At 37.8% G+C, this 26,069-nt stretch overlaps 1 protein-coding gene across 2 annotated transcripts; it reads left to right on the top strand.

Annotated features, from left to right (window-relative positions):
- The first annotated feature begins 19,464 nt into the window (after positions 1-19,464).
- LOC149219887 (B-type cell cycle switch protein ccs52A-like) lies at positions 19,465-24,553 on the top strand. 2 transcript variants are annotated; one of them, XM_089384516.1, is made up of 11 exons: positions 19,465-20,246; positions 21,701-21,823; positions 22,023-22,127; positions 22,293-22,472; positions 22,656-22,718; positions 22,817-23,011; positions 23,104-23,205; positions 23,393-23,455; positions 23,569-23,637; positions 23,781-24,051; positions 24,145-24,553. In XM_089384516.1, the coding sequence occupies exons 1-10, from the start codon at positions 19,737-19,739 to the stop codon at positions 23,832-23,834; spliced, it is 1,464 nt and encodes a 487-aa protein (XP_089240642.1). In that variant the 5' UTR covers positions 19,465-19,736; the 3' UTR covers positions 23,835-24,051; positions 24,145-24,553. The 2 variants fall into 2 exon arrangements, with proteins under 2 accessions (XP_089240642.1, XP_089240641.1); XM_089384515.1 differs by having other exon boundaries at positions 23,778-24,051.
- Positions 24,554-26,069: the final 1,516 nt, after the last annotated feature.

The following is a 26,069-nucleotide window of genomic DNA, read 5'->3' as shown; positions in this document are numbered from 1 at the left end:
GTTCCTAAGGAAATATATCCATGTATTACTTGAGATGTCATCTATAAATGATACATAATACACAGACTTTCCCACTGATGGAACTGACACAGGTCCAAATACATCACTGTGCACAAGCTCTAATATTTGTTTCGCCCTCTTACCACCAGAGGGGAAACTCACCTGATTATGCTTACCATATACACAATTTTCACAGAAATCAAAATCCAAAGAGCTATTAGACATACCTTCTACCATACCATTACCATGAAGTATTTGAAAGCCCTTCTCTCCAATATGTCCAAGCCTTTGATGCCATGGCATGGTCTTTTCTCCAAATACCACTATATTTTTTGCTCCACTTTCAGGAACCACAGAATTGTTTCACCCATCAATATTAGTGCTACCTTGAAGCTTGTACAAAGTTCCAATCCGAACTCCCCGCATCAATACCAGTGCTCCCCAAACCATCTTTCAGGTATCTTTCTCGAACACTATTTTTACACCTGCATCATCCATCTTTCTTATAGAAATTAGATTTCTGGCCAATGTAGGAATATGTAGAACACCTAGAAATGTTTTAATCCTTCTAGCTTGCAACTTCAACTTGACTTTTCCACGACCAATGATTCTAGCCTTCTTGCATCCCCTAATAAGACATCACCACCATCATATTTCACATACTTGCAGAACCACTCTCTATGGGGAGTGAATTGAAAGGATGCACCTGAGTCAATCAACCACGCCTCATGATCTACATGTGTACTTGAAGAAGAAGCCTAATTCACATCCACACCTTCATCTAAGGTGGTTTTCTCCTCACCAAAAGGAGCATCATCAGATCCCTTTCCTTTCTCAGGAGCTTTAGATTTACAGTCCCTTTTGAAGTGCCCTTTCTTTCCACATTTCCAGCACACCTTTACTAGTTTTATTTGAGATTTAGATCTCCCTATAGATTTAGATCTCCCACTTGAGGACTTATTTTTGTTTCTGTTCTAGGACTACCCTCGTATAGACAAGGCATCATCGTTCTGACCCTCCATATTTTTCCATCTCATCTCCTCCGACAACAAGGATGAGACTATTTCATCAAACTACAAGGCAGTTGCATTGCTACTTATTGCAACAACTAGACTATCCCACGAATTTGGTAGAGAACACAACAAACTGATGCATTTATCTTCATCTGAAATTTTAATATCAACATATAATAATTAGCTTACCACAGTATTAAATGTGTTCAGATGCTCTGTCACCAAGTCTCCATCTTTCATCCTCGGGTTATACAACTTTTCCCGTAGGAACAGTTTATTCACTAGAGACTTAGATTGGTATAAAGTCCCTAACTTGTCCCACAAAGCCTTCACCAAAGCTTCCCCTGATACATTCAACAATACTGAATCTGAGACACACGATGATATTGTGCTCTTTTCCTTCCAATCCAACTTTGCCCAGTCTTAAGCTGACATTATTGTTGGTTTAGTACCCAAATCTACCGCAGTCCACTGATCTTTATCCACTAGTAGATCCTCCATCTTGAGTTTCCACAACTCAAAACTCTGACTATTAAATTTCTCGATCTCTATCTTTCCACTGCTCACCATCTTCTTTCTCCACAAGAATCGATCTCGTAGATCTCCCACTGAACAGGGTCCACCACAGGCCCGAGAAAAAACCCCTCAGCGGCAAAGGCGTCCCCTTGAAGCAAAACAACTCTGATACCAAATGTAGTTTTTAACCCTGTATAGAAATTACCTGCATACGGATTCTAAGAAAAATATAAAATAAATGATGGCGAAAGCATAAAACATAAAATATATATACATAGAGATTTTACCCTGGATCCCAAAACCGGGACTACTAGATTGATTTTTCATTAGGTTCCTTTCAATGTTACAATACATATATATACATGTTGAAGCATCCATAAAACCCAATCCAGTAACCCTGGATTAGAACATAACTATAGTTCCGTTAACCGGATCTACAAAATACCATGGACAGAAAACCATCATGACCAAAACCATGTGCGAATCTATGCACAAAACCATAGGTAGGTCTGCCGACCTAATATAGGGTCCAAAAAAAAATTCTCGGGCTGCTACCTAGGACCCCATGCAAGGGGGGCAGCTGCCCCCCGTGACCCCTCGGTGCAACGTATAGGGGGAGCTACCACGTGGGGTAGTCATGGAAATAATATAACACAACCCAACATTTTGGACATGGATACATTTTGAGGCACTTCTTAAGGCCTCCCCTTAGGATTTGGAGTTGATTATGATGTTGGGGCATCTCCTTAGACCATACATATCTTCTTGTGGCATTTATTGCTAAAAAAGGAGACATCATCGTGATTTTGGAGGATATTGACCCACATATGTGGGAATTTATGGCTTTATTTTATTGTTTTGAGCTATGGGGTTGGCTTGTAACACCTTGTCTTGTCAAACACTCAAGGTCAAAATTATTTTAGGGAATATAGGCTTAATATTTTATAAAAGTGAAGGCATAAACCTAATTAAGTAGAGGATCCCTCCACTTATGCTCTGCATCATCACACATGTGAATTCAACCTTCTTAAAGAGAGAGAAAATTTCATTGTCTACTTCATTACTTAGTAATAACGTGACTTTTGTGGAGCATATTTATATTGAGATTTTTTTTTGGGCCAGAAACACACTTTTGGGATTGAGAGAAGGCTTTCTTGGAAAAATTTGTAAGTAAATTGATGATTTTTCTATATTTTACATGTAAATGAGTTTATGGTAGGGTTTCTAAATGGTTCTTGGCTAAATACATATTCTTTAGTGGAAATCTTGGAAAAAAAAACTCATGTTAAAATTATTCTTCCTTGAAACCTATAGAAGAACTCCTAGGGTGCATCTTCTATATTTATTTTCCCCCCTCACAAAAAGGATAGCTATGATTTTACAAGAGGAAAGTTATTCCCACCTCCCCCCCTTACTCTAATCAATTTTCACCTTCCTTAAAAAATTCCCATAAGGATCTATTAGCCCAAGTAAGATTAGGCAATAGACAAGGTCATGTTGACAAAAAATTATTAAAACTTAAATATTTTCCTTTTTTTTAATCTCTCATCAGCTTTTTAAGGCAAGTTGTTAGGGATTTTCTAGGGCTAATTTTCTATAAGGGTACTAATTTTGAGTGGATGCTTGTGGATGAAATTCCAAGGTTTGTATCCATAAACCTTTTAAATGAAAATTATATCATTGATTGTGGTAAAACCTCCGCAATTAGGGTTGATGTAATCCTTTCCATACTTGTTTGTGCCATTAAAACCCTAATCCCTAACCAAGCGTAAACTTGAAGCCTATTTGAGGGTTCCCCTATTACTTTGTTGATTTTTACCATTAAGGAAACCATTTCTTTGACTTCTACATGTCTAAATACTCCTTTATCATTGCATATAAATAAGCCTTATATTTTGTAGTCCTCAACTAATCTAGGGTTAGGATACTTGTCATTTATAGAGAAGATTTGGACCTATTTTGGCTTTAAGGTATTCCTTAGGCCAATCATATCACCTAGAGTCCTCTAATTAGAATACCCTTAAAGGTGAATACAGGGAAGTCTCCCTTGTAGTGAAATTCCATTAAAAAACACGAGGAAGATTATTGAGGAGACAAAGGCAATTCTTCTTCATTGTTTCCATAGGGTCTAGCCCTCGCCTTGTGAGTCCCCCCCACAAAGCTTGCTAGATTTTGTGGCAACAAACACCAACATACTAAAAACACCAATCTCCTTAGCTAAGCACCAACTTAGCAAGACTTGTATAGGCACCAACCTAAGGTATTCATACATAGGGTACTCATCACTTCAATTCATTCTTCATAATTTGTGCATTTTACAAAATCATCATACCCTTAACTTTCATGCTCCAATGCCTCTCCTTTCTTCATACCATAGACATAACTTCAAACCCTAGTCAGATTTAGTGTTCATGCCCCAACAAAACTCATAGTATCATTCCCAAAAATGTAATCTAAAATTAATGCACTTCACAATGTCATAACCTCAAAACATCACACTTCACAACATTGTATACCTTAGTCCCTCATAATGCACCCTTAACACTTCAAGAAAACTCCTTAAACTCCTCTTGCACACCTTTAAGCCCCAAGAATACTCCTCAACTCCTCTTGTGCATCTTTTGTGCACTTGTATTTGATCTTCTTGCTTGAATACACTTCAAATGCACTCATATATCCTTTATTTGTAGTGCTTATGTGTTCATTCATGGGGTTGACTTGTAAAAATTGGCTGAGGTGACCTGTGCTTTTTAGATAGGCTGACTTGACATAATATTTCATATCTCCCCATTCCTATGGAGTCAAAGGGACTATCGTATATGGTTGGAAAGGTCTTAGAATAAGCTTTTAAACCATATAACATATGGTCCCATTTGATCTAGGTCTTTAGAGTGAAAAGACTTTCAAATATAAAGTAACCAAACTAAGCATTTAAATACCAAAAACAATATTTCCATCAATCTTCATCTTGTAATCTTTATCTCGGACACCTATAGTCTTCCCCTATCTTTGACATCAATGAAAACAATATTACCAACAAGCATAATGTGGATTCAATTAATAAAGTAATAAAAAGCAAAAGGTAATTAAAGTAGTAATAAAAAAAATAAGTTGGCTAAATTCAATTTGTTATATTACAAGTTTGTTTTTATTAATAAAATTATATACAATTTCTTCTTAAAAAAATCAATATTTGCATGCTACATAAAAATAAATTTAAATAATGATCATTCATGTTTATAAGCATGATATCTCAAAACTTTGTGTTTAAAATTAGTTAATAATTATATAAAGACTTAATATTTACAATAATCTATTCTATGTGTATCACATTTATTTATTTATTTAATAAAACATTTTAAAGAAAAATATCATGTGTGTGTGTGTGTGTAATATGAAGATTTTAATATATTATTCTTTTTTAGGGGTAAATTCTATTAATTGCTAAAACAAAGGTTTACATAGTGGATAACAAAAATTCGGGTTGGTCTCTCAGAGGGGAGACCAAACCATCGCAAAAAATATACTCTGTTTAAGGAGGAGAGAGACATATGAAAACTAAAAGATATCTAAGTAACTACACTATCACTAAGGCATCGACCTAATTATCATTGTACAAAAGTAAATGTAAATATGCAATCACAAAACACAGTCATATCATCATCAAGCTGAGGGTTCAGAATCAAAGCCTGCCACTGGAATAAGAGCAGCTGGGTTTGTTGGACGCCTTCATACATTTAGAGGAATGCCTAAGTGTTGTTCCACCCGCTCAATTGGCTTTTCAAGATCCCTTAGGTCCTTGTGCAAGTGATCTAGTGATTGAAGAATGTCCATACAGGATTCCTGACGGTCCAGTAGAGTAGGACCCAATATAAATTTCATTCGCCAGTGTAAGTCAATCATCTGCATGTACTGATTAAACCAGCCCCTAGAATGGCCAATATCAGGGATCCAGTTTGACCACTCAGTTATAAGTTTAGCATCTAAGAGGGAGGTTCTATGAGAAGAGGTCTCCCCTTTGATCTAGTAAGTTCACCATGTACATTGGTAGGGGAGAGCTTACAGAAGTGAGAAACAGGGTTTGCAATTAGATGATGCAAACAAGTGTTTTCTCGACTAGCCCACACTTGATAGTAGGTAGCCCCCCATCTGACGTTTGCACATTGACGAGGCATGTCATTCCTAACACCTAAAGACCCCAATTCATAGTTGGTTCCACACTAGCTGAGAGGAGCCCAAAAAAACATGCTCACCTTAGGTTGAGACCCTTGGAAACCATGAAAAGAATGACACAATGGCCTATCAGAGTAAAAGTGATGCCAACCTGCCACTGTGATAGAGAAGAAATTGTTTTTCATGGCCACCACCTAACTTGTCTACGATGAACACCACCTTGACTAGAATGCCACCGAACATAAAAAAAATATAGAAACACTAGATCATGAAAAGATAGATACCAACTCTTGTGCCTGAAAGAGAAGGACTAAACCAATACCAGGGCTACAAGCATGCACCCACCAAGACCACTAGACCTTTCCCCATTGATAAAACAACAAAGAATATAACAAAAGAGATGCTCCTAACAATCCAATTACATAGACACAAAGAATAGAATTACCTAGCCCCGCCAATAGAACCTCCATGCAGAGTCAAGAATTAGCACAACCTCTCCAACCACCAAAGCTTTGCCAGACAACTAGATTTTAGGTGGTGAACATCCCACCACAAAGAACCACCAAACACCATATCCCAACCAGGAGATTAGAACATTCCAAAATCCACTATTATCACTATGAAAATTGCATTCATACTCACAAACAAAAATCCAAAATGACAGAGTGAGATTGCTTGGCATGCAAGAAGGAAAAACTCGTTTTGGAAGCTTAAGAAACGAAAAAAACAACAACCAACTTTTCTCTTGCACCACCTTCAATCTAGATTGTTTGCAAATTTCCTAGATAAGATGTGGATTCCCACAACCAACACGCTAGTCAGTGTGTTCTCCAATTGATAGAATCCTCCCAGCCTAAAGTAAAGTCATAATCTTTCAATGAAAGGCATATTACTAAGAAAGGAAAACTTCATGGCATCCAGTTAACCCATGGCTTGTTTCACTCGCATGTTATGCATCCCCTGTACCTCTATCTGTATTACAGAGCTTCACTGAAGCTTGTTTTCCCCTGTTCACTGTAGGGAATACCACCAATGTCCTGAGATTTATTGCCACCAGAGCCATCATGATGCCCTCCCTTGCCACATGCACTAGGAATTTGAATGGTTCCTCGTGTTGTCTCCTCATCAATAACACTCATATTGAATTAAAGGTTCACATTACCTCATCTACACTTGTTGGGGGCACATTGTGATATCTTTTGGATCATTTTCTAGGTGGGGCAATGGTAACCCCCTTGCCCATAGGGGCTTCACTCAATGAACCTCTGACATATCATGTGCATTCATGGCATACTAAACAATACGCCTAATTTGACTACATATTGGAAAATACCTCTAAAAATCACATTATTTAACTCCCTACCAATGCGAACCCACTATACCTTCCCAATTTAAAAAACCCCTAATTTCACTAGATATTGTAGGTATCCATTTTTTCACTAACATTTTTTATACCCCTTTATATTTTTCCATTAACTTTGAGCTCCATTTTTTTATTCTTGCCAATATAAAACCCTTTACCCCCTAGATATCACCCAATATATTATCTCATTTTTTCCTCAATATATATCCCCCAATATGAACCCACGTGGTATGGTATTACTTCCCTAGTGAAGCCCTAGTTCCCACCCCTGTTGAAGAATGTAATTAGGTTCGATCTTCATAATTATTATTGAAGTCAAAATGTAATATATTTGTCAAAAAAAAGCAAAATTTTTATTATTATTATTTTAATTGACTTGTTAAAGCGTGGGTTTCATGCTTGGGTCAATTATTATAGGTTAAGCCTCCATTGTAGGCTTTAGAATTGTCAAAATCAATTTTGTTTGAAGACTCCTCCATCCATCAAAGTCTCCTTGTTGTCAAAGGACTCATCTTCAAGTCATATTCCATAAGTAAATTCAAGATAGCCTAATACAGTGACACAACTCTTCATGATCACATGTCGTCCTATTTTCATATGGAAACAACTATATATACAAGTGTGAGGACTTAGCATAAACACATTCAATGAACTCGGATGGATTTCAAACACAATTTCGTGAGACCTCTGAAGCAAGTGCGGATTACAATGGAGATTAAAGACAGAGTTTCAATAATATGTCACAGGGTATGGTTTGGTGCTATTTCAGGGGAGATATCTTGGTGCTACCACATCAAATGGGTTCGGTGCTACCACAATGAGAAGGCCTCGGTGCATGGCATAGTCTATTACAATGATGCTATCACAGTGACTCGGTGCTATTACAGTGATGTTATCATAGTGACTCAGTGCTATTACAGTGGTTTTATCATAGTGGACAAGTATCGGTATCACAGTGGATGAAGGAGCTCAGATTGATTGCAAAGATGATCTCTTCAAAGATACAAGTGTGAAGAAGGTTGTCTGCTATAGGAGGTAAGAATACCATAAAACTAAAGTTTGACATAAGGTTGACTTGATGGAGGTTAAAAATAGAAACAAGAAATCCTAATCTAATTTGTCCTTGAATTAAGTTAGGAATTAAATTGAAATTCTATTCTCATAGCAACTTGTAATAGTTAACTATGTTAATTTGACTTAGTTCGCTCAGTAAATTCGAGTTGGAAGTCTATTTAGAGTCATGTAGAGTTATTTTAGGGGTCCAGGTTGAGTTATTTTTAGTTGTAATTAATTAACTCAGTCCAAATGAGTTGTAGTCAGTTAAACTAGTTCAAACAATTGAAGGAACTAGTAGGAGGTCTAGTAGTGGGGACAAGCACCAGTGAAACTTCACTGGTCCACCAATTAACTGAAGATTCACTCATAAATAACTCATGCATGTTAGTTTTGAGGAAGACCCAGTTGAGATTAGAGTTTAGGGGCAGTGTACTATTAGTTGTATAATTTTCTGAGTTGTACAGATGGTGCATGCAATCAGTTGAGGGCCTATGGACGGATTGTGCAGTTATGGTGAGAGAACTTCCCAATTAAATATGGGTTAAATCCATTAGGAATTGCGCAAGGAAGTAGGGGCTTAGCAAGCAACAAATTTGGCTAAGTGTTGGCTTGAGCTGGTTTGGGAAGCAAAGAGATAGATTGTACTTATGCAGTGATTGTTCAGGGTTGAACAAGCATTATATTTTCTTCTAAGATCTTCTGGTTAATGCAATATAGATAATGAGGGTTTTGAGCAGTTTCTTTCCCCAGAAAAATATTGTGTTATGTGCGATTGAAATTCTTCCTTTTCTGCTTAGTGTTTTCATCTATCAACTTTTGTTTCCGCTGATGAGTAGAGTAAATTATTTTATTATGTTTTAGCATTTAACTTAAGTTTTTGAATCTACAAGTAAAAATCTACATGGTATCAGATTTGAAGACATTATAGAAGAGGAGAATTCGAGTTTTTTGTGCAGGTGAAATCGAATTTGCAGGTTCATACTTCAGAGTCAGGGGTATGCCATTCTATGGTTTGAGACTTGAGTATGCCTTGGAGGGAAGCTCAGATTACATAGCTTGGAAGGACAGGATGGAGGTAGTGCTGGAAGACAACATGCTTAAGGAATTTGTAGATCATGATATTCTGAAGCCTCCAACTTCTGATGCTAAAGATTTGGCTGAATGGAGAAAGTGTGTGGAAAAAACGAGAAGGATTATCCTAGAAGGAGTTCGAGATCATATTGTCTTGAATCTCCATGGTAAGGAAACTCCATTTGCAATGTGGAAGGCATTGATAGACTTGTTTCAAAATAACAGTGACCACAGGAAGCTGGCACTAAAGGACAAACTCAGAAAGATCAAGATGGAGAAGGGAAAATCTATTCTGAAGTACTTGACCAAGTTCACCCAATGTCGGGATGAGCTTGGAAGTGTCAATATTATTGTTGTCGAAGATTATCTGGTGATCCTAGCACTTCTAGGACTTCTCAAGAGCTGGCACAATTACCAGGACTCAGTTAATGATAGGGAGAACCTACCAGAGTGGGAGCCATTGTGGTCCGACTTGGTACAGGAAGAGATTCTGCGGAACACCAGAGACAGGTCCTCATCAAAGCATGATGGAGAGGAGAATTGTGCCTTAGCGGGTAAGGCAAAGAAAGGGAAGGAGAAGCCATCCCATTCCAGATCAAATTCTTGTCAAGGAGGCAAGAAGAAGGACACGTCGAAAGTCAAATGCTTTCACTGTCACGAGTTGGGACACTTTTCTACAAAGTGTCCACTCACGAAGGCCAGTAAGAAGCCCTTAGGAGGAGCGATAGATGAAGCTCTTACTTCACAATTCGAACTGTAATTTATCCTCATTGCTTGTATGGTGTCACCGATGATGGGTAGGGTGTGGTACCTGGACAATGGAGCTTCTTTCCACATGACCAGTAACAAAGATCTCTTCAGTAACTTGGAGGAGAAGGATCTCTAGATGCATATCAAGATGGGTAATGATGGGACGTATAGTGCAACTGTGATCGGTATAGTTACCGTTCAGAGGGAGTTTGGTTCTCCCCTCACTTTGTGAGATGTTATATATTTTTTGGGTTTGAAGAAGAACTTGGTTTCTATTGCCATGTTGGAGGATAGAGGCTATGATGTGATATTTAGTAAGGTAAAGGTGTTCCTTCGTCACATAGCCATAGGACAGGTGAAGAGGATATGTGTTTGAGTGAAGAACCTCTACATGTTGGAGGTAGAATATTGTGTTGCCTTAAGCACTAAAGAAGAGAAGGTGTAGAGCTAAGACATCGATGAGTTGTGGCACAAGAGATTGGGTCACTTTCACCATGGTGCTTTGAAGATCATGCAAAAAATTTCTATCAGTCTTCCCAAGGGTACACTAAAGCAAGTAGACACATGCAAAGGGTGTACATTGGGGAAGTACACCAAATCTTCCTTTCATGACAAAGACATTCGAGCACAGGAGATCCTCGATCAAGTTTACTCAAATGTGTGTGGACTGTTCTCGACAACATCCATGGCCAAGCATAGGTATTATGTTATATTTGTTGATGATTTTTCTCGTAAGTGTTGGATTTTCTTCATGCAGAAGAAAGATCAGACGTTCACAAAGTTCTGTGAATTTAAAGCACTTGTCAAGAAATATATTTGATAGGAAATTTAAATCTCTTTGAAGTTATAATAGTGGAGAGTATGTGTCGAATGCATTCAAAAACTTCTATGTTTCAGAAGGCATTCAACGGGAGTTGATAGCACCTCATAACCCACAACAGAATGGGGTGGTTGAAAGTAAGAACAAGAGTATTATGGGAGTGACATAGATGATGTTGCATGATCAGGGCCTACCATTACACTTGTGGGATGAAGCATGCAACATAGTTATTTATTTGCGGAATAGAAACCCTCATCGAATTCTCGGGATGAGTACACCGGAAGAGACTTTTTCAAGGAAGAAACCAAATGTGGCACAATTCAGGATCTTTGGTTCATCTCTCTACTACCATGTTACCAAATATGCATGGAAAAATATAGAGCCTACAACAGAAGTAGGCATATTTGTGGGGTACACTGATACACCTCACAACTATTGGGTGTACCTGCCAACCAACAGGATGACAATAGTTCACAAAGATGTAAAATTCGATGAAGAGAAGGCCACGAGATGTTCCCTTGAGAGGGAGCTTCAACTACATGTAGTTGAGGAGATTTTAGCTCCTAAGGAGGAACCTCAGGATGATGTGGAGCAACCACATGTAGAGGAGCAGGGAGTGGAGACACCACTCATGCAAATTATTCTAGAGATGGGAGAAAGTGTACCAAAGAGGCTGACAGGTTATTGCATGATGCTAGAGAGAATGTGGGAGCACCCACATCACAGCGCAAGTAGAGGAGGTCACCGAAGAGGTACACTGGCTACATGGCTCTGATGAGCGGATGTGTAGAGATTGATCCATCCTCTTTTGAGGAAGCAGTGCAGAAACTAGTTTGAGTTGATGCCATGGTTGATGAGTATGAATCCATTGTTAGGAACATTATTTGGGATGTGGTCCCAAGACTGGTAAACAAGACAGTGGTAAGTTCCAGATGGCTTTACAAGGTAAAGCAATCGGTGGATAGTAGTGTGGAGAAACACAAGGCTAGGTTTGTGACCAGAGGGTTCTCTCAAGTGGAGGGGATTGATTACGATAATAATTTTTCTCCTATTGCAATGTACTCATCAATCAGGTCCATTCTATCACTGTCAACGCAGATGGGATGGAAGATACATCAGATGGATGTAAAGACAACATTCCTCAACGACATGATTGAGGAAGAGGTGTATATTGAGCAGCCTAAAGGATTTGAGACCTTCAACAGAGAGTCACATGTGTGCAAACTCAAGTGAGCACTGTATGGACTGAAACAAGCACCCCGTGCTTGGTACACCAGGATCGATAAATATTTCACCAAGTTGGGCTTCACCAAAAGTGAAGCATATGAGAACCTTTACCATATTGTGGTTGAAGGTAAATTGTTGATTATTTTTTTATATGTCGACGATTTGATTCTGACAGGTGATGATAAGCTGATCAAGTCTTGCAAAGAGGATCTTGCAAGAGAGTTCGAAATGAAGGACTTGGGGCTCATGCACTACTTTCTGGGGATGGAAGTATGGCAAGGAGATGAGGAACTATTTGTCTCTTAGGGAAAGTATGCCAACGAGATACTCAAGAAGTTCCACATGGAGAGCAGTAAACCCATGGAGACTCCTCTAGCTGGTAACTAGAGGAAGGAGGATGCTACTTCCGGTGAAGTAGTGGAGGCTACTATTTACAGGCAGCTTGTGGGTTCACTCATGTATTTGGGGAAAACATGATAGAAATGTGTTATGCAGTTAACCAACTTAGTCAAGCAATGGTTAAGCCGACCAAGCTGTATTGGAAGGAAGCCAAACATGTGTTGAGATACCTTAGAGGCACTACTCAGTATGGTATTTGGTACAGACAGACAGAGGGAGTGAAGCTTCAAGGTTTCACCGATGCAGATTGGGCAGAGAGTCCATCCGACAGGAAGATCACATCAGGTGGGATATTCAATATTGGGACATCAGTTGTTTCTTGGTACAAAAGGAAACATAGGTCAGTTGCACTCAGTTCAACAAAAGCAGAGTACATGGTTGCTAGTCAAGCAACTTGTGAGGCTATCTAGATGAGGAAGATTTTGGTTGGTTTGTTTGGTCAACAGATGGATCCAATAGCAACTTACTGTGACAATCAGAGTTGTATCAAACTCTTTGAGAATCCAATTTTTCATGATCGGTCCAAGCATATTGATATCTGGTATCATCATCTTCGAGATTGTGTGTAGAGGAGAATCATGTTGCTAGAGTACATTCCTATGGAGGAGCAGAATGTAGATATTTTGACAAAGGCATTGTCAAGATGCAAATTCGAGTTTCACAGAGGCAGGATCAGGATAACAAATAATACCTTTCTTGTTGAGAGGGAGTGCTAAAAATAGCAACAAGAAATCCTAATTTAATTTGTCTGTGAATTAAGTTAAGAATTAAATCGAAATTCTATTCTCATAGCAACTTGTAATAGTTAACTAAGCTAATTTGACTTAGTTGGTCGGTAAATTCGATTTGGAAGTTGTAACTCTATCTAGAGTCATGTAGAGTGATTCCTAAATTTTAGGGGTCTAGGTTGAGTTCTTTTGAGTTGTAATTAATTAACTCAGTCTAATTGAGTTATAGTCAGTTAAACTAGTTCAAACAGTTGGAGGAACTAGTAGGAGGTCTAGTAGTGGGGACAAGCACCAATGCAACTTCACTGCTCCACCAGTTAACTGAAGATTCACTCATAAATAACTCATGCATGTCAGTTCTTAGGAAGACCCAGTTGAGATTAGAGTTCAAGGACAATGTACTATCAGTTGTATAATTTTCTGAGTTGTACAAATGATGCATGCAATTAGTTCAGGGCCTATGGATGGATTGCAGTTATGGAGATATAATTTCCCAATTAAATATGGGCTAATTCCCCCAGGAATTATGCAAGGAAGTAGGGGCTTGGCAGGCAACAGATTTGGCTAAGTGTTGGCATGAGATGGTTTGTGAAGCAGAGAGAGATATTGTACTTGTGCATGAATTGTTCAGGGTTGAACAAGCATTATATTTTCTTCTCAGATTTTCCTATTAATGCAATATAGTTAGTCGGGGTTTTGAGCAGTTTCTTTCGCCAGAAAAATATTGTGTTATGTGCGATTGAAATTCTTCCTTTTCTGCTTAGTGTTTTCATCGATCAATTTTTGTTTCCGCTGATGAGTAGAGTAGATTCTTGTCTTATGTTTTAGCATATCACATAAGTTGTTGAATCTACAAGTAAAAATATAAAATGGATGAGGCAGTCTTGAGTCTAAGTTGTAAGGGTCTTGGTTGTCTCATCTTGAATCTACTGAAGAACGAATTTTGACTGGGTTTTCCCCTAGAGTGGGGTTTTTCCTTGACAACATGCCTATATCTTGTGTTCTCTTCTATTTGTTGCTTGGCATTAATCTTGATGATAATAAAAAGATAATTCGAAAGAAAAAATAATAATAATGAAAAACATCACAAGATAATGTCATAATAAGAGAAATTGTGTAACTACCACTCTTTGGATTTCAAACCAATACCCTTCTCTGCCCCTATCAAGGATCTAGGTGTGACGTATTCAATTTTATAAAAAAATGTTGGAGAGAATGGGGTGCATACTTATGATTCCAAATTATTTTCTAGAGGTCCATTTTGTCTTGGAGGCATCGCCACCAGGTTTTTTGTCCCATAACTATTGAAATTATGCTTGGGTCTCTCAACCCCAGTCCACTTTTTAGATTTGGCCTCCACATCTTATCCCAGGCCACTAAATGATATTTCTTCTCTAATCTTGAGCCTCCCCAAAGAGAGGAATATTTAATCCTTCACAATTCTTAAAGAATACCTAATGTTGCATCATAGCTGAGCATAGGTAAATCAAGAGTGCTTGAAGCGAAACTTTTAGCAACACCAAATGACTTGATATATTTAGTGATCTAAACGTCCAACTAAACAATTTAATATGAAATTTGGTGAGAATATCCTCCCGTACACTCCATCTAAGAGATTTGTTTCTCAAAGGTGCGCCTAGATACTTGGATGGAAGCTTGCTAATTTGGATCTACAGGATGTGAGCCACATGTCTCTAAACAATAATAGGAGTGTTAAAGAAAAAAACCTAAGATTTAGTGCGGTTTATTTCCATGCCCTATGATGCAAAGAATTGATCTAGGATGTGATTGAATGCACAAGATTCCTACATTGTTGGGGTACCAAGTCCCATTGTATCATCGATAAACTGTTAGTGTGTTAGAGGCATATCTTCTCCACAGAGTTGGAGTCATTTTACCTTGTGCGCACCTATTACAGCCTTAAAAGATTGGCCTAATCCCTCCACTACTATAATGAATAAAAAGTGGGACAATGGATTTCCCTGTCAAATCCCCAAAGATGGATGGAAAGGCTAAGAGGGGGAGCCATTAACTAGAATCTAAAAGGAGAATAAGGATACCATATTGTAAACCCAAGCGATCCAGTCATATACAAAGCCAAAATCCCTCAAGATACTACAAAGGTATTCCTAGCTTAATTTGTCATAGGATTTTGATAAGTCCAATTTAAGCATCATTCTTGGTTTCTTAGTGATTTTTAGGAAATGGATCGCTTCATGTGCAACCATTATGCCATCTAGAATCTATCTTCCCTCTACAAACCCCATTTGGTATGGTGATATGAGCCCAGGGAGGAGAAAATTGAGCATATTTTCTATAATATTAGTGATGATCTTGTAAATTACGTTGCATAATGCAATGTTCATGTAGCTATTTGTGTCTTCAACCTTGTCTTTTTTTCAAATGATGGTAATAAAGGTGGCATCCATTGCTGAGAATAGATCTCGACTACCTTGATTCTTCTACTACTTTCTAAAATTCTCCTATTATTGACCAACAAGATTGAAAGAATTCACTCGTGAAATCATCCGACCCTAGAGCCTTATTATGTGACATTGACTTGATTGTTGATTCCACCTCCTCATAGGAAATTTCTCCTAGGAGTTCCTCATTTTGTTCTAATGTGATAAGCTGGGGGATATATTGAGTTGTTTATTGTATTTCCCTCGTTCGATCTCCAATTGGATTTGTTAAAACATTATGAAAGAACTGAACCAACTCTTGAGATATCTCTTGGTGGGTTTCTATTTTCCTTCCATCCCTCCCTTTCAGTGAGGAGATCATATTATGGTGTCTTTGTTACAACATATATTTATGGAAAAAGGTTGAGTTTTTCCCCCTTCTTTTAACCATTGGATTTTTTGTTTTCACAAAATTTCCTTTTGCTTCCTTTGCTCCTCCAATTCCTGCAGGGTCTCCACCTCCTCCTTAATTAAGTGCTCCGATCTACCATATAAAATAGCCTCCTATTGGATCCGTACAATCTTTTGTTCTAGTTTTTTTTTTTCTTCCAAAATGTTGTTGAACTATCCCTTATTCCATCCTTTTAGATTCAGTTTGATGTTTTTTAGCTTTATATGCAATGAAAACATCGTTGATCCATCAATAGTCCCCTGCTCCTCCCACCATTGTTGGAATTTTGAAGGGAAATTAGGATGACAAAGCCAAAAAATTTCGAATCTAAACATACGATTCCAAGGATAGATCTTTAGATAAATATTGAGGCAGATAACCTAATGATTTGATCCATCATTGGGTAAGATCAAGGCTTCAATAAACACATCCCATCACAAGATGTTTTTTTATATTAAGAATCTTTCCATACACGAGGTCGCTTGTTGTTGGCTCCCTCATCGATTATTCTAGGTAAAGATACAATTTATTTTGTCCACCTCGACTAGGCCAGAGGAAGCAATTGTTTCTTGAAACTGCTCTGCATCTGCATCCAACCTTCAAATATCACCCTTCTTCTCATCAAGCAACTTGATAATATTAAAGTCACCTCCAATGACCCATGGAGAGGGAGATATTAGGGAACCCATTTGCAGTATAGAATTAAAAAACCATGGCTTATCATTTGGTAAATTCAGGCCATACATGTTCAATAGGTGGCAATATTTTTTTGATCCCACAATTTAGAACTGGATTGTTAGAATGAAGAATGTAGCAAACACATTGATGACTCAAATGTATTGATCATCCCATATAATAACTAATCCTCTAGAGTGCCTCTAGGCATCTATTTCCACTGTTTGACATTTCTGCCTTCAGTTGCCATTTATTTTTTCCAAGGCCTCCCTTGAAATTTTAGTTTCCTAGATAATAATTATTGTTGGTTTTTCATCCCTCCACTTGTCTCTTAGGAGCCTTTGCTTTTCTTTGTTTTTAATATCCCTCATGTTCCATGATACTAATTTCATGATTGAGACTTGTTGGATCCACATAACACTTCCATGATAACCCTAACTCGTTAGGAATTGACTAACATTCCTCCTAATTCATCCAACAACTATAAATTACTTTTATGGCCCTATTTCTTCCCTTCCCTATGCAACTTCTTTAAATCCTTCAATGAGTTTGCATGGACACACAAGGACCCATGATTTCCACTACCTAAGTTCGATCTAGCTACTACATGTTTATACTTCAAATAAGTTTTTCCTAATAAAAGAAATTGATGTTAAGGGAGAGTGAAGTGATCTTTACCTCTCCATGCCTGTGCAATTTCCATATAACGCGTCTAAATCCATGTCTTCATCATGGTTTGGATGGGCATCAGATCCCTTAAGAACTACATTAAGCACTATAGGGGGAAATGGTGGTTGGAATGAAGATTTAGGGGGAGGTGACGTAAATGTCACCTATTTTTCAGGCAGCTTTGTGGGGGCAACTGTTGAGAACCTAGGTACCTTTGTGGAGGAAGGACTTGCTGACTCCATCTCTACATTTGTTGGCTATTCTTGATTGGAATTATCAATTGAATCCATTTTTGTAAGTGGCTCGTTCTGTTTTCCCCTTTTTTGTGTTGTATTATGATGCAAGGAGGTTTGTTTAGGGTTACGATGGCTATGCTCAACCATTGTAAACCCATCATTTGCTTGATTCGATGCTGATTCAGGGGACTCAATTTGATTCACCAACAAATAATGGTAATATAAATGTCTGTACTCATGAAATCTTCGACATTTAAAGGGTATATGCTCATAGTCAAGCGTCTACTTCCACAACTCATCTTGAAAGTATATATCTATTGATTTTAGAAGGGGTTCAAATATGTTCATGTACACACATATGTAGGCATATGATATATACTGCGCTTGTTTCTTTAGAGGTTTTAACGAAATTCCTAAGGGTGTTCCCTATTCCAGCCAACATCTCCTCATCCCAAAACTTCCTTGGAAGCAAATATAGTCGGATCCAAGCCAAATCTAATGTGAATTCCTCCTTGTCAAGGACAAATTAGTCCATCTAGAATCAAAGGTAGAGGCCAATTGAGTTGAAAAAGTACGGGCCATTCTCGAAGACTTGATTTCAATCTTCCAGGCTCGTGAAAACCACAATAAAAAAGCCTTTCGCCCCCAACTCTAGTTTAAAGTGCCCCTTTAGTTTCCACTTGTTGTAAACCCATTGTGATAAGGCTTTTTCGGGCAATTAGATGACTAGGAACTTGCCTATGGGATCATGAATTCTCATATACTGTATATACTCTTTAACCCTCGTGAATTGAACCTCAAACTTAGGGTTTACAACTGCTTTAGGCAAGTAGCTTCCTATTCCTCATTTCTTAGCTTGGCTACTAGTATGTCGCTGGTTTTGCTAGGTGCCATCTATCTCCAACCTTGAAGAATTCAAATTGTTAGTCATAGGTTGTTCTAGGAATTTTCCTTCTAATACAATCCTACTGTAGGAGGGAATACCACTCCTTCCAGTGGCATTCACCATAGGAAGAGTGATGAAAAGAGAAAACATGGCACGACAATTACGATTTTAAGAAATTTTCAGCTAAGGTTATGTAGAGCTCTAGTTCAAATGATTTTTTTTGAGAATTTTAATAAAATTTAAATTTAAAATATTTATATATATAAAGATGACATTTTTATACATAATACAAATAATATTATAAAGATCCTAATAAATCCAAATCCATATTAACTCTAAATCTACTAAATATTAAAAAAATCAAATCACTTAAGATGTAAACTTTTTCTAAAATTTTATGCTTTTAAAAAAAATTAAATATTAAAAAAATTAATCCTCTCAACCTTTAATATATATCCAAAATTAAAATAAATTTATATTCCAATCAACTTTCAACTTAACCAAACACTTCCCAACATCATTCCACCTCCCAAAAAAAAAAAAAAAAACTCACTTCAATTATACCTCAAAATTATGTGAATCATCTCCAACAAATTTAACTTTTTCCCTTCCCACAAACATTGTGCAAGCAACACATCTTACAGTGTGAAATTGTAATACCCAACGCACCTCAGGCCTCTCCACCATGTATATACACCAAATTTTAGTGCCCAACCTTATGCTTATGCACAATGTATATACACCAAATTTTTACATCCCCACCTTGGTAAATGAATATAGTATCAAAACTATTCAAATAGATTATCCAAAGTTCGAGAACCACTCAAATTACATCATTTTTAATTTAATAAAATAATTTAATTTAAATTTCACTCGCCCGAGGTTTTATTCAGATCACCAAAATTGGCTCCGGAATTTGGGATAAATCTTTTTCTTTTTTCAATAAAACAAAACGGAAGAAAAAGCAAAAATCTGAGTAAAATATAATAATTAACAGATGCCATTTGGTCAAAGGTGACAGAAGTAGGCAGAGGCTTTAATCCATTAACAAGAGAGCGAAGCCTTTCCATATAAACGCATTTACGGGAAGAAGCGGCGATACGTAGGGTCATGGCCGCTAATGAAATCTACAGGAAAAGCCACCAGAAAACCACGTCCCTTCGCCACTAAAACTCCCATGAAAACAATAAACGCAGAATTCCCATTACTCATTAAAACCCAACACACATCACCAAGAAATTTGTATCAGGGACGCAATTCCGAAGGGCTCCAGGGGTTTCAGGGCCGGATCCTCTCTAAATATGGATAGGGTCCAGCAAATCCCTCACACCTGCGCAGCTCGAAAGATTAATTTGCCCCTGGGAATGTCCAAAGAGTCTCTAGCTCTGAACCTCCCTGCTAATTTGGCGCCCACCATGTCTCCGTCGAGTATTACTTACAGCGACAGGTTCATCCCCAGCAGGAAGGCCTCCAATTTCGAGGAATTCGCACTGCCGGATAAAACGTCCCCTTCGTCGAATTCGGCTGGGGGTCAGTCCTCGTCCACCAATGGCGAAGGGCGCGATGATGCCTGTGCGGCTTATTCGGCTCTGCTGAGGACCGAGCTCTTTCCAGCTACCCCCGATAAGACCGAGGGTTGCAGGAGGCCCGTGATTGGGAGCCCCAGTGGTAATGTGTTCAGGTTCAAGTCCCAGCAGTGTAAATCCCAGAGCCCTTTTTCTTTATGTCCTGTTGGGGAAGATGGGGATCTTAGCGAAACAGGGGCGGTTCCCAGGAAGACTACGAGAAAAATCCCTCGTTCCCCTTTCAAGGTATGTCATCGAATTTGGACCTATGAGAAATTAATTCTGGAAAGTTGGGAACTTTAAATACGTTGTTGTGGTGAATTGGGATCATGTGGATTCAATTTTAATGTGGGTTATTGTAGTTCCATTGTTCAGTCCAGAAACAATTTTCCAAGAGAAAAGAGCACACACCCAACATCTAAGATAGCTCTTGGACAGATTTGGGCATTGCCCATCATTGCTTCTGCCGCATGGTTACTCATCTTTATAACTTTCATCTCCTTTAAATGCAAAATTTACTATTGTTGTCCTCGACAGGCGATGCTTAAATTGCAATACAATGTATGAAAAAAATTTCCATTACTTTTCTCAATAGATGATGATCAAATTGCAATTCAATGGATGCTCAGTGTCTAGTTATAGGTGGCACTGGCACAGCTAACCGATAGTAGAAATCCTTGGCATTTGGGGAATTGTTCACTTGCTGCCAATGGATGGGCAATAGATACACTCTTGGGACGAGAGGTTCTTTTGATGACTGTGGATATAGACACAGCCACATAGGCACAGTCTAACAGATTAGAGGCAATACATGCACAGTTCAACTTGAACCAAGTTATTCTGGAAATATTAGACAACTGTACATAACATGCCTCTAAATCCCAGACAATGCTCTATTACTTAAGCTGCCCCATGGCTGGTTCATCATATTAATTTCAGTACTTGGTGTAGAGGGTTTGTTGCATGGTTGCTCATCTCTATAACTATATCTCCTTTAAAGAAAAATTTTCCATTATTGTCGTCAACAGATGATGCCCAAATTTAATTTCTATGGATGTTCAGTGTATAGTGTTAGAGATTTAATAGGTGATGTGTGCACAGCTAATAGATACTTGAAATTCTTGGCATTTTGCAATTGTTCTCCTTCTGCCAATGGCTAGGCAGTGGATACATTGTGTTGTTTTGGATGACTTTGAATCGTCTACATCCACATAGGCACAGTCTCACAGATTAGAGGTTGTATATGAACAGTGCAACTCGAACCAATTTATAATGAAATATTAGACAACTCTACGTAATATGACTCTCTCAGGCAGTCCTCTCACTTAACTGCTGTAGCTCTAGTAGTTGGTGTAGAGGGCTTTTGCTTCTTCCCATGCCCAACATAATCCTTGTGGACAGGAGTGCTATACTAGATATTTCTGGTCTTTTAGTAGTTTGTCGATCTTCGATTTTAGGAAAGCTTCTATGCAGAGGTGTTGGCTGCCTCTACGAGCCCTGCCTGCTCCTCTTAGTTTGGGCCACTCTCCAGAGAACATTTATGTTTATTTGCAATTCTAGATGATTTACTTGTCTTAAGTTATAAGCGAGCTAGACAATTATTGCAATTGTAAAATAATCGGTCTTATTTAGTTTTCTTATTTTTATTCAAGTTAAAAACTATTAGGGACTTAAGAGTTGCTGCCTTTTGTTTTATGCAGGTCTTGGATGCTCCTGCTCTTCAAGATGATTTTTATCTAAATCTTGTGGATTGGTCATCTCATAACATACTTGCAGTGGGGTTAAGTGCATGTGTTTACCTGTGGAGCGCTAGTAGTAGTAAGGTTGTATAGCTTATACTAACTCTAGAATATCCCAACTTTCTTTTTTGTTTTGTAGCAAAGACTGTGATTCAAGAGTGGTATATTTCAAGCTGAAATTCTCGACTTACTTTATATTGTGTTGGTTATTGTTTTGTTCCTAACCATGATTAGATTCACATTGACATGGGCCTCACCTTCCACATCCTGTGAAATTTCATAGGTGACAAAACTATGCGATTTAGGTTTGGACGACAATGTCTGTTCTGTTGCATGGACTCAACGGGGGACATATCTTGCTGTTGGAACAAACAATGGTGGTGTTCAGGTAATTTTTCTTTGCAACACTGTTTTGTTTTGGTGGCAGGTTCATCACCCTGTCATGAATTTCTTTTACTTTGTTGTGCATTGGAATTTACTGAAACTTCCGGTAACTACAACATTACAGGAGCCATTGTTGTATCTACAATATCTAACCATACCTTGGGTGCAGATTTGGGATGCGGCTCATTGTAAGCAGGTTCGGACCATGGAAGGTCATTGTACCAGAGTAGGGACTTTAGCTTGGAATTCTCACATATTGTCATCTGGTAGTAGAGATAGAAACATTCTTCAGCGTGACATTCGAGCTCAAGATGACTTTGTCAGTAAATTTTCTGGCCACAAGTCAGAGGTAAACCTCTTCGGCTTTCTCTTGCTTATTTTATGTTGATTAATGTGTGATTCCATCCGAATAAATCTGTCTTCTTCTCCTTTGATCGGCATCATGTTTTTGTTGCATTGATAAAATATGATCTTGATTTTTAATAGGAGTTTTATTGTTTAATGTTTAACAATTTTGCATCTGTGGGTTCAGGTTTGTGGGCTGAAGTGGTCCTATGACAACCGGGAACTTGCATCGGGTGGAAATGATAACCAGGTAAAACAAGCTTCAGACCCTTCTTTAATCAAGATCCACAGTTTATGCGTTCACCTATACATAAGGATGAATTCTAAGCTGAAGCATGTGTCATCTAGCTTTTTGTATGGAACCAACAATCTCAACAACCAGTGCTGAAATATAATGAGCACACAGCTGCTGTAAAGGCCATTGCCTGGTCTCCCCATCAGCATGGTCTTCTTGCTTCTGGAGGTGGAACAGCAGATCGCTGCATTCGTTTCTGGAACACAGCAACCAATACTTCCTTAAATTGTGTGGATACTGGTAGTCAGGTATGTCTTTCTGAGGTTTTGATTCAGAGGATACTCCTACATGGTTTGTTTGTTCTCTAGTTCTTTATCCTATAAAATGTTTCAATTTGCAGGTTTGTAACCTTGTATGGTCTAAGAATGTCAATGAGCTTGTGAGCACCCATGGTTATTCTCAGAACCAAATTATTGTGTGGCGATACCCAACTATGTCGAAAGTAAGCAAGCTTGTACTTTTTATAATATGATTGTTATGTTCCTTTCTTTGCCTTTTATACGAGCCTTGTCCTATCCATTCCAATTGACATGCGCATCTTTGTAATTTGTGCACATTACTTAATCTTTTGAAGCTTTCCTGGAGTATTTATCACTTCCTAAAATTCCTCATATACTTTATTTTGACAGCTTGCGACTCTAACAGGCCACACCCTCAGAGTGCTTTATCTTGCAATTTCTCCTGATGGGCAGGTAAGTATAATTGGCCAGCCTTTAAACCCTTTTGGATTGAGTTTTAGCTTAGTTATTCTCATGAAAGCAGTAAATATACAAACTTATATCCAAAGTGTTTGATTTGGTTGCAGACTATTGTAACGGGTGCAGGTGATGAAACATTGCGCTTTTGGAATGTTTTTCCATCTTCCAAAACACAGGTACAGGCGATTGAATGCTTTTTAATTTTATGAGGCTGGCTTCTACTTAAGTTTTCAAATAGTTGGGAATTTTCAGTGAAGTTACATGAGAGCGAAATGTTGAATATGGGACAAAAGTGACAGATTCTTTATTATCGCAGCAGAACACTATCCGTGACATGGGAGTTTGGTCTTCGGGTCGAACTCATATTAGGTAACATCAAAACTTCCTCTTCTCATAGGAAGATGTGAAGTAGCATTGAGCAGTTGTTGGGAAATTTGGTGGGAAACCCCATACAAGTTGACTGTATTAAGTCTCAGCTGAACAAGGATCTGGCGTGAGCAGAAGTTGTCAACAGGTTATCTGACCTGTTGTAGCTTTTAAGTAGTACTTTTTTAAGAGACAACCAGTTGAGGCAGTGGAACAAACTACAGGTACGAGACCCATATCTCAGTTACCTTTTGATATTTTAGATAAAGATAACGTGTCAATGGTGGTATTAATGACTGGATTAAACTGATGTGCAGGCTGTGCATATGCTTCCCCTTGCCTGGCTGGACAAATGTATTGGTAAAAATGCTAGATCATCTTAGAAAATAGGCATGCTTAGTCAAATTCATCCTTGGTGGGGATGACTTATTCAAAGGTTTGAAAGTGCCTTGTATCTTTGTTAGGTTCAATGAATTAATTATTTTTATCTAACACAATATATTTCTGGTATGACCGCGCTACATTGTATATTAACCCTTGCAAATGAGATCACATTTGCAGTCCAAACAATATCCTCTGTCCATAAGGTTGTACTTGTACTCGAACATACTTTTTGTAGAACATACTACCAAGAGAAATATTCAGCAAATATCAATTGGGAGTTTTCCCTGCAAGTTTAGGGGTTTCTCAATCAATTGTTATGTTTCATGTATTATTTGTACTATATCTCTAATGCTTCTAATGAACTACAAGTGGAGTTTTTGTGTTTCCTTTCTCATTATATGTTAGTGCTAATCTCTGAATTTGGAATTGTTTACTTCTTAACTGTGAAGTGATATGCAAGTTTTTAATCTTGTCAACGCTAAACAAGTTCTTGTGTAAGGCAGCCATGCATACGATTATTCATCCATGAAACACTAGTTGAGTTCCTTAATTGGAAACATGGCATTTACTGGATTGTGCAGGGTGGGAAAAATGCTCATTCTCAAAGGCAGTATTTTTTGTGCATCTGCCCCCCTTTTGCAAATGAAATTGGCATGCTTAAATACTCTAATGTATAAATTTGAAAATATAGCATTCGTGTTCCTTGATTACATAATTTCAAAGGTAGCATTTTTGTGCCCGTATCTCCCAAAATACTATGTGCTACAGCTGCTGTTAACATAGAAAACTTGTTCAAGCTATTCTATGATCAGTTGAAAGTTACCTGTGTTATCTACAGAGGTCGGTTGGATGGTAAATGCATGTCTTTTATTAATCCCCAGTTGTATGCAATTGTTCTTTAATCTAGTAAATGTTTGAGTTACCTGTCTCAACTTTTCCCCTTTTTGATTTCAGATTTGTTTGCAAATTACCTTATTTATTTTTCAGTTTATCATTGTTAAACTACCAATTAAATCAGAAAGATACAACGGTTGACATACAAACAGGACTCGAGAGAAAAAAAACAGGAAATGGGTAAACCAAGGAGAATCACCAAATCTCCTTATTGTCCGGCAAAAGGGTTAAGTTGCCTCAGCTTTTTTCATCTTCAACAAAAGTTTCTCTACATTAGTTAGGAGAATCACCAAATCTCCTAATTGTCCGGCAAAGGTGTTAACTTGCCTTAGCCTTTTTCATCTTCAACAAAAATTTCTCTATATCAGTTAAATGGAATTGCAGTTGCTGTAAATATTCAGGATTCAGTTACATATTGACAATGTTTAGAAATCAATCACAATCACTAAAAACAGTGTGCTGCTATAAATATTCCGGAATGAAAGTTTATTCCAGAAACCACCCCTTAAAAGAGAGTTCTGTTACTTCCAACTTTCCTTGACGATACATAAATTTTTCCTTAGTCAATGCCTTGGTCACCATGCCTACTACTCGAGTCACATGACACTGAGACACTTAAGTCACATGACACTTGACACTGAGACACAGGATACATAAGCCCCCAAAACACCACATGGGAAGACTTTTTTATTTATATATTTTAAAAAAATTCACACAAATATAAAAATAAAAATAAATGATATGAATTTTTTAGAATATTTCCAAAATTTTTAAAACATTTTAGAATTATTTATACTACTTACTGCATCAAACTCAATAACTTAGAGTAGTAATTACATCAAATTCAACAGATCAGAATATTTACTGCATCAACAAATTATTAGAATTCTCAAGAGAGGTTTAAAATTTGGAACCATATACAAATTAAATTAAATTACATCAAATTCAACTAATCAGAATATTC

The sequence above is a fragment of the Pinus tabuliformis genome, chromosome Q, assembly GCF_031772625.1.
Source record: "Pinus tabuliformis cultivar Carrire ecotype Pingquan chromosome Q, CPIR1, whole genome shotgun sequence".
Classification (NCBI taxonomy): Eukaryota; Viridiplantae; Streptophyta; class Pinopsida; order Pinales; family Pinaceae; genus Pinus; species Pinus tabuliformis.
This window is presented reverse-complemented; position numbering and strand designations above follow the sequence as displayed.

Excerpts from the sequence above, each read along its gene's own strand:
- LOC149219887 (XM_089384515.1), top strand. The coding sequence starts at position 19,737 with ATGGATAGGGTCCAGCAAATCCCTCACACCTGCGCAGCTCGAAAGATT. Across the intron at positions 22,719-22,816 it reads CGGGTGGAAATGATAACCAG|CTTTTTGTATGGAACCAACA; the intron begins GTAAAACAAGCT and ends TGTGTCATCTAG. Across the intron at positions 23,456-23,568 it reads CAATTTCTCCTGATGGGCAG|ACTATTGTAACGGGTGCAGG; the intron begins GTAAGTATAATT and ends ATTTGGTTGCAG.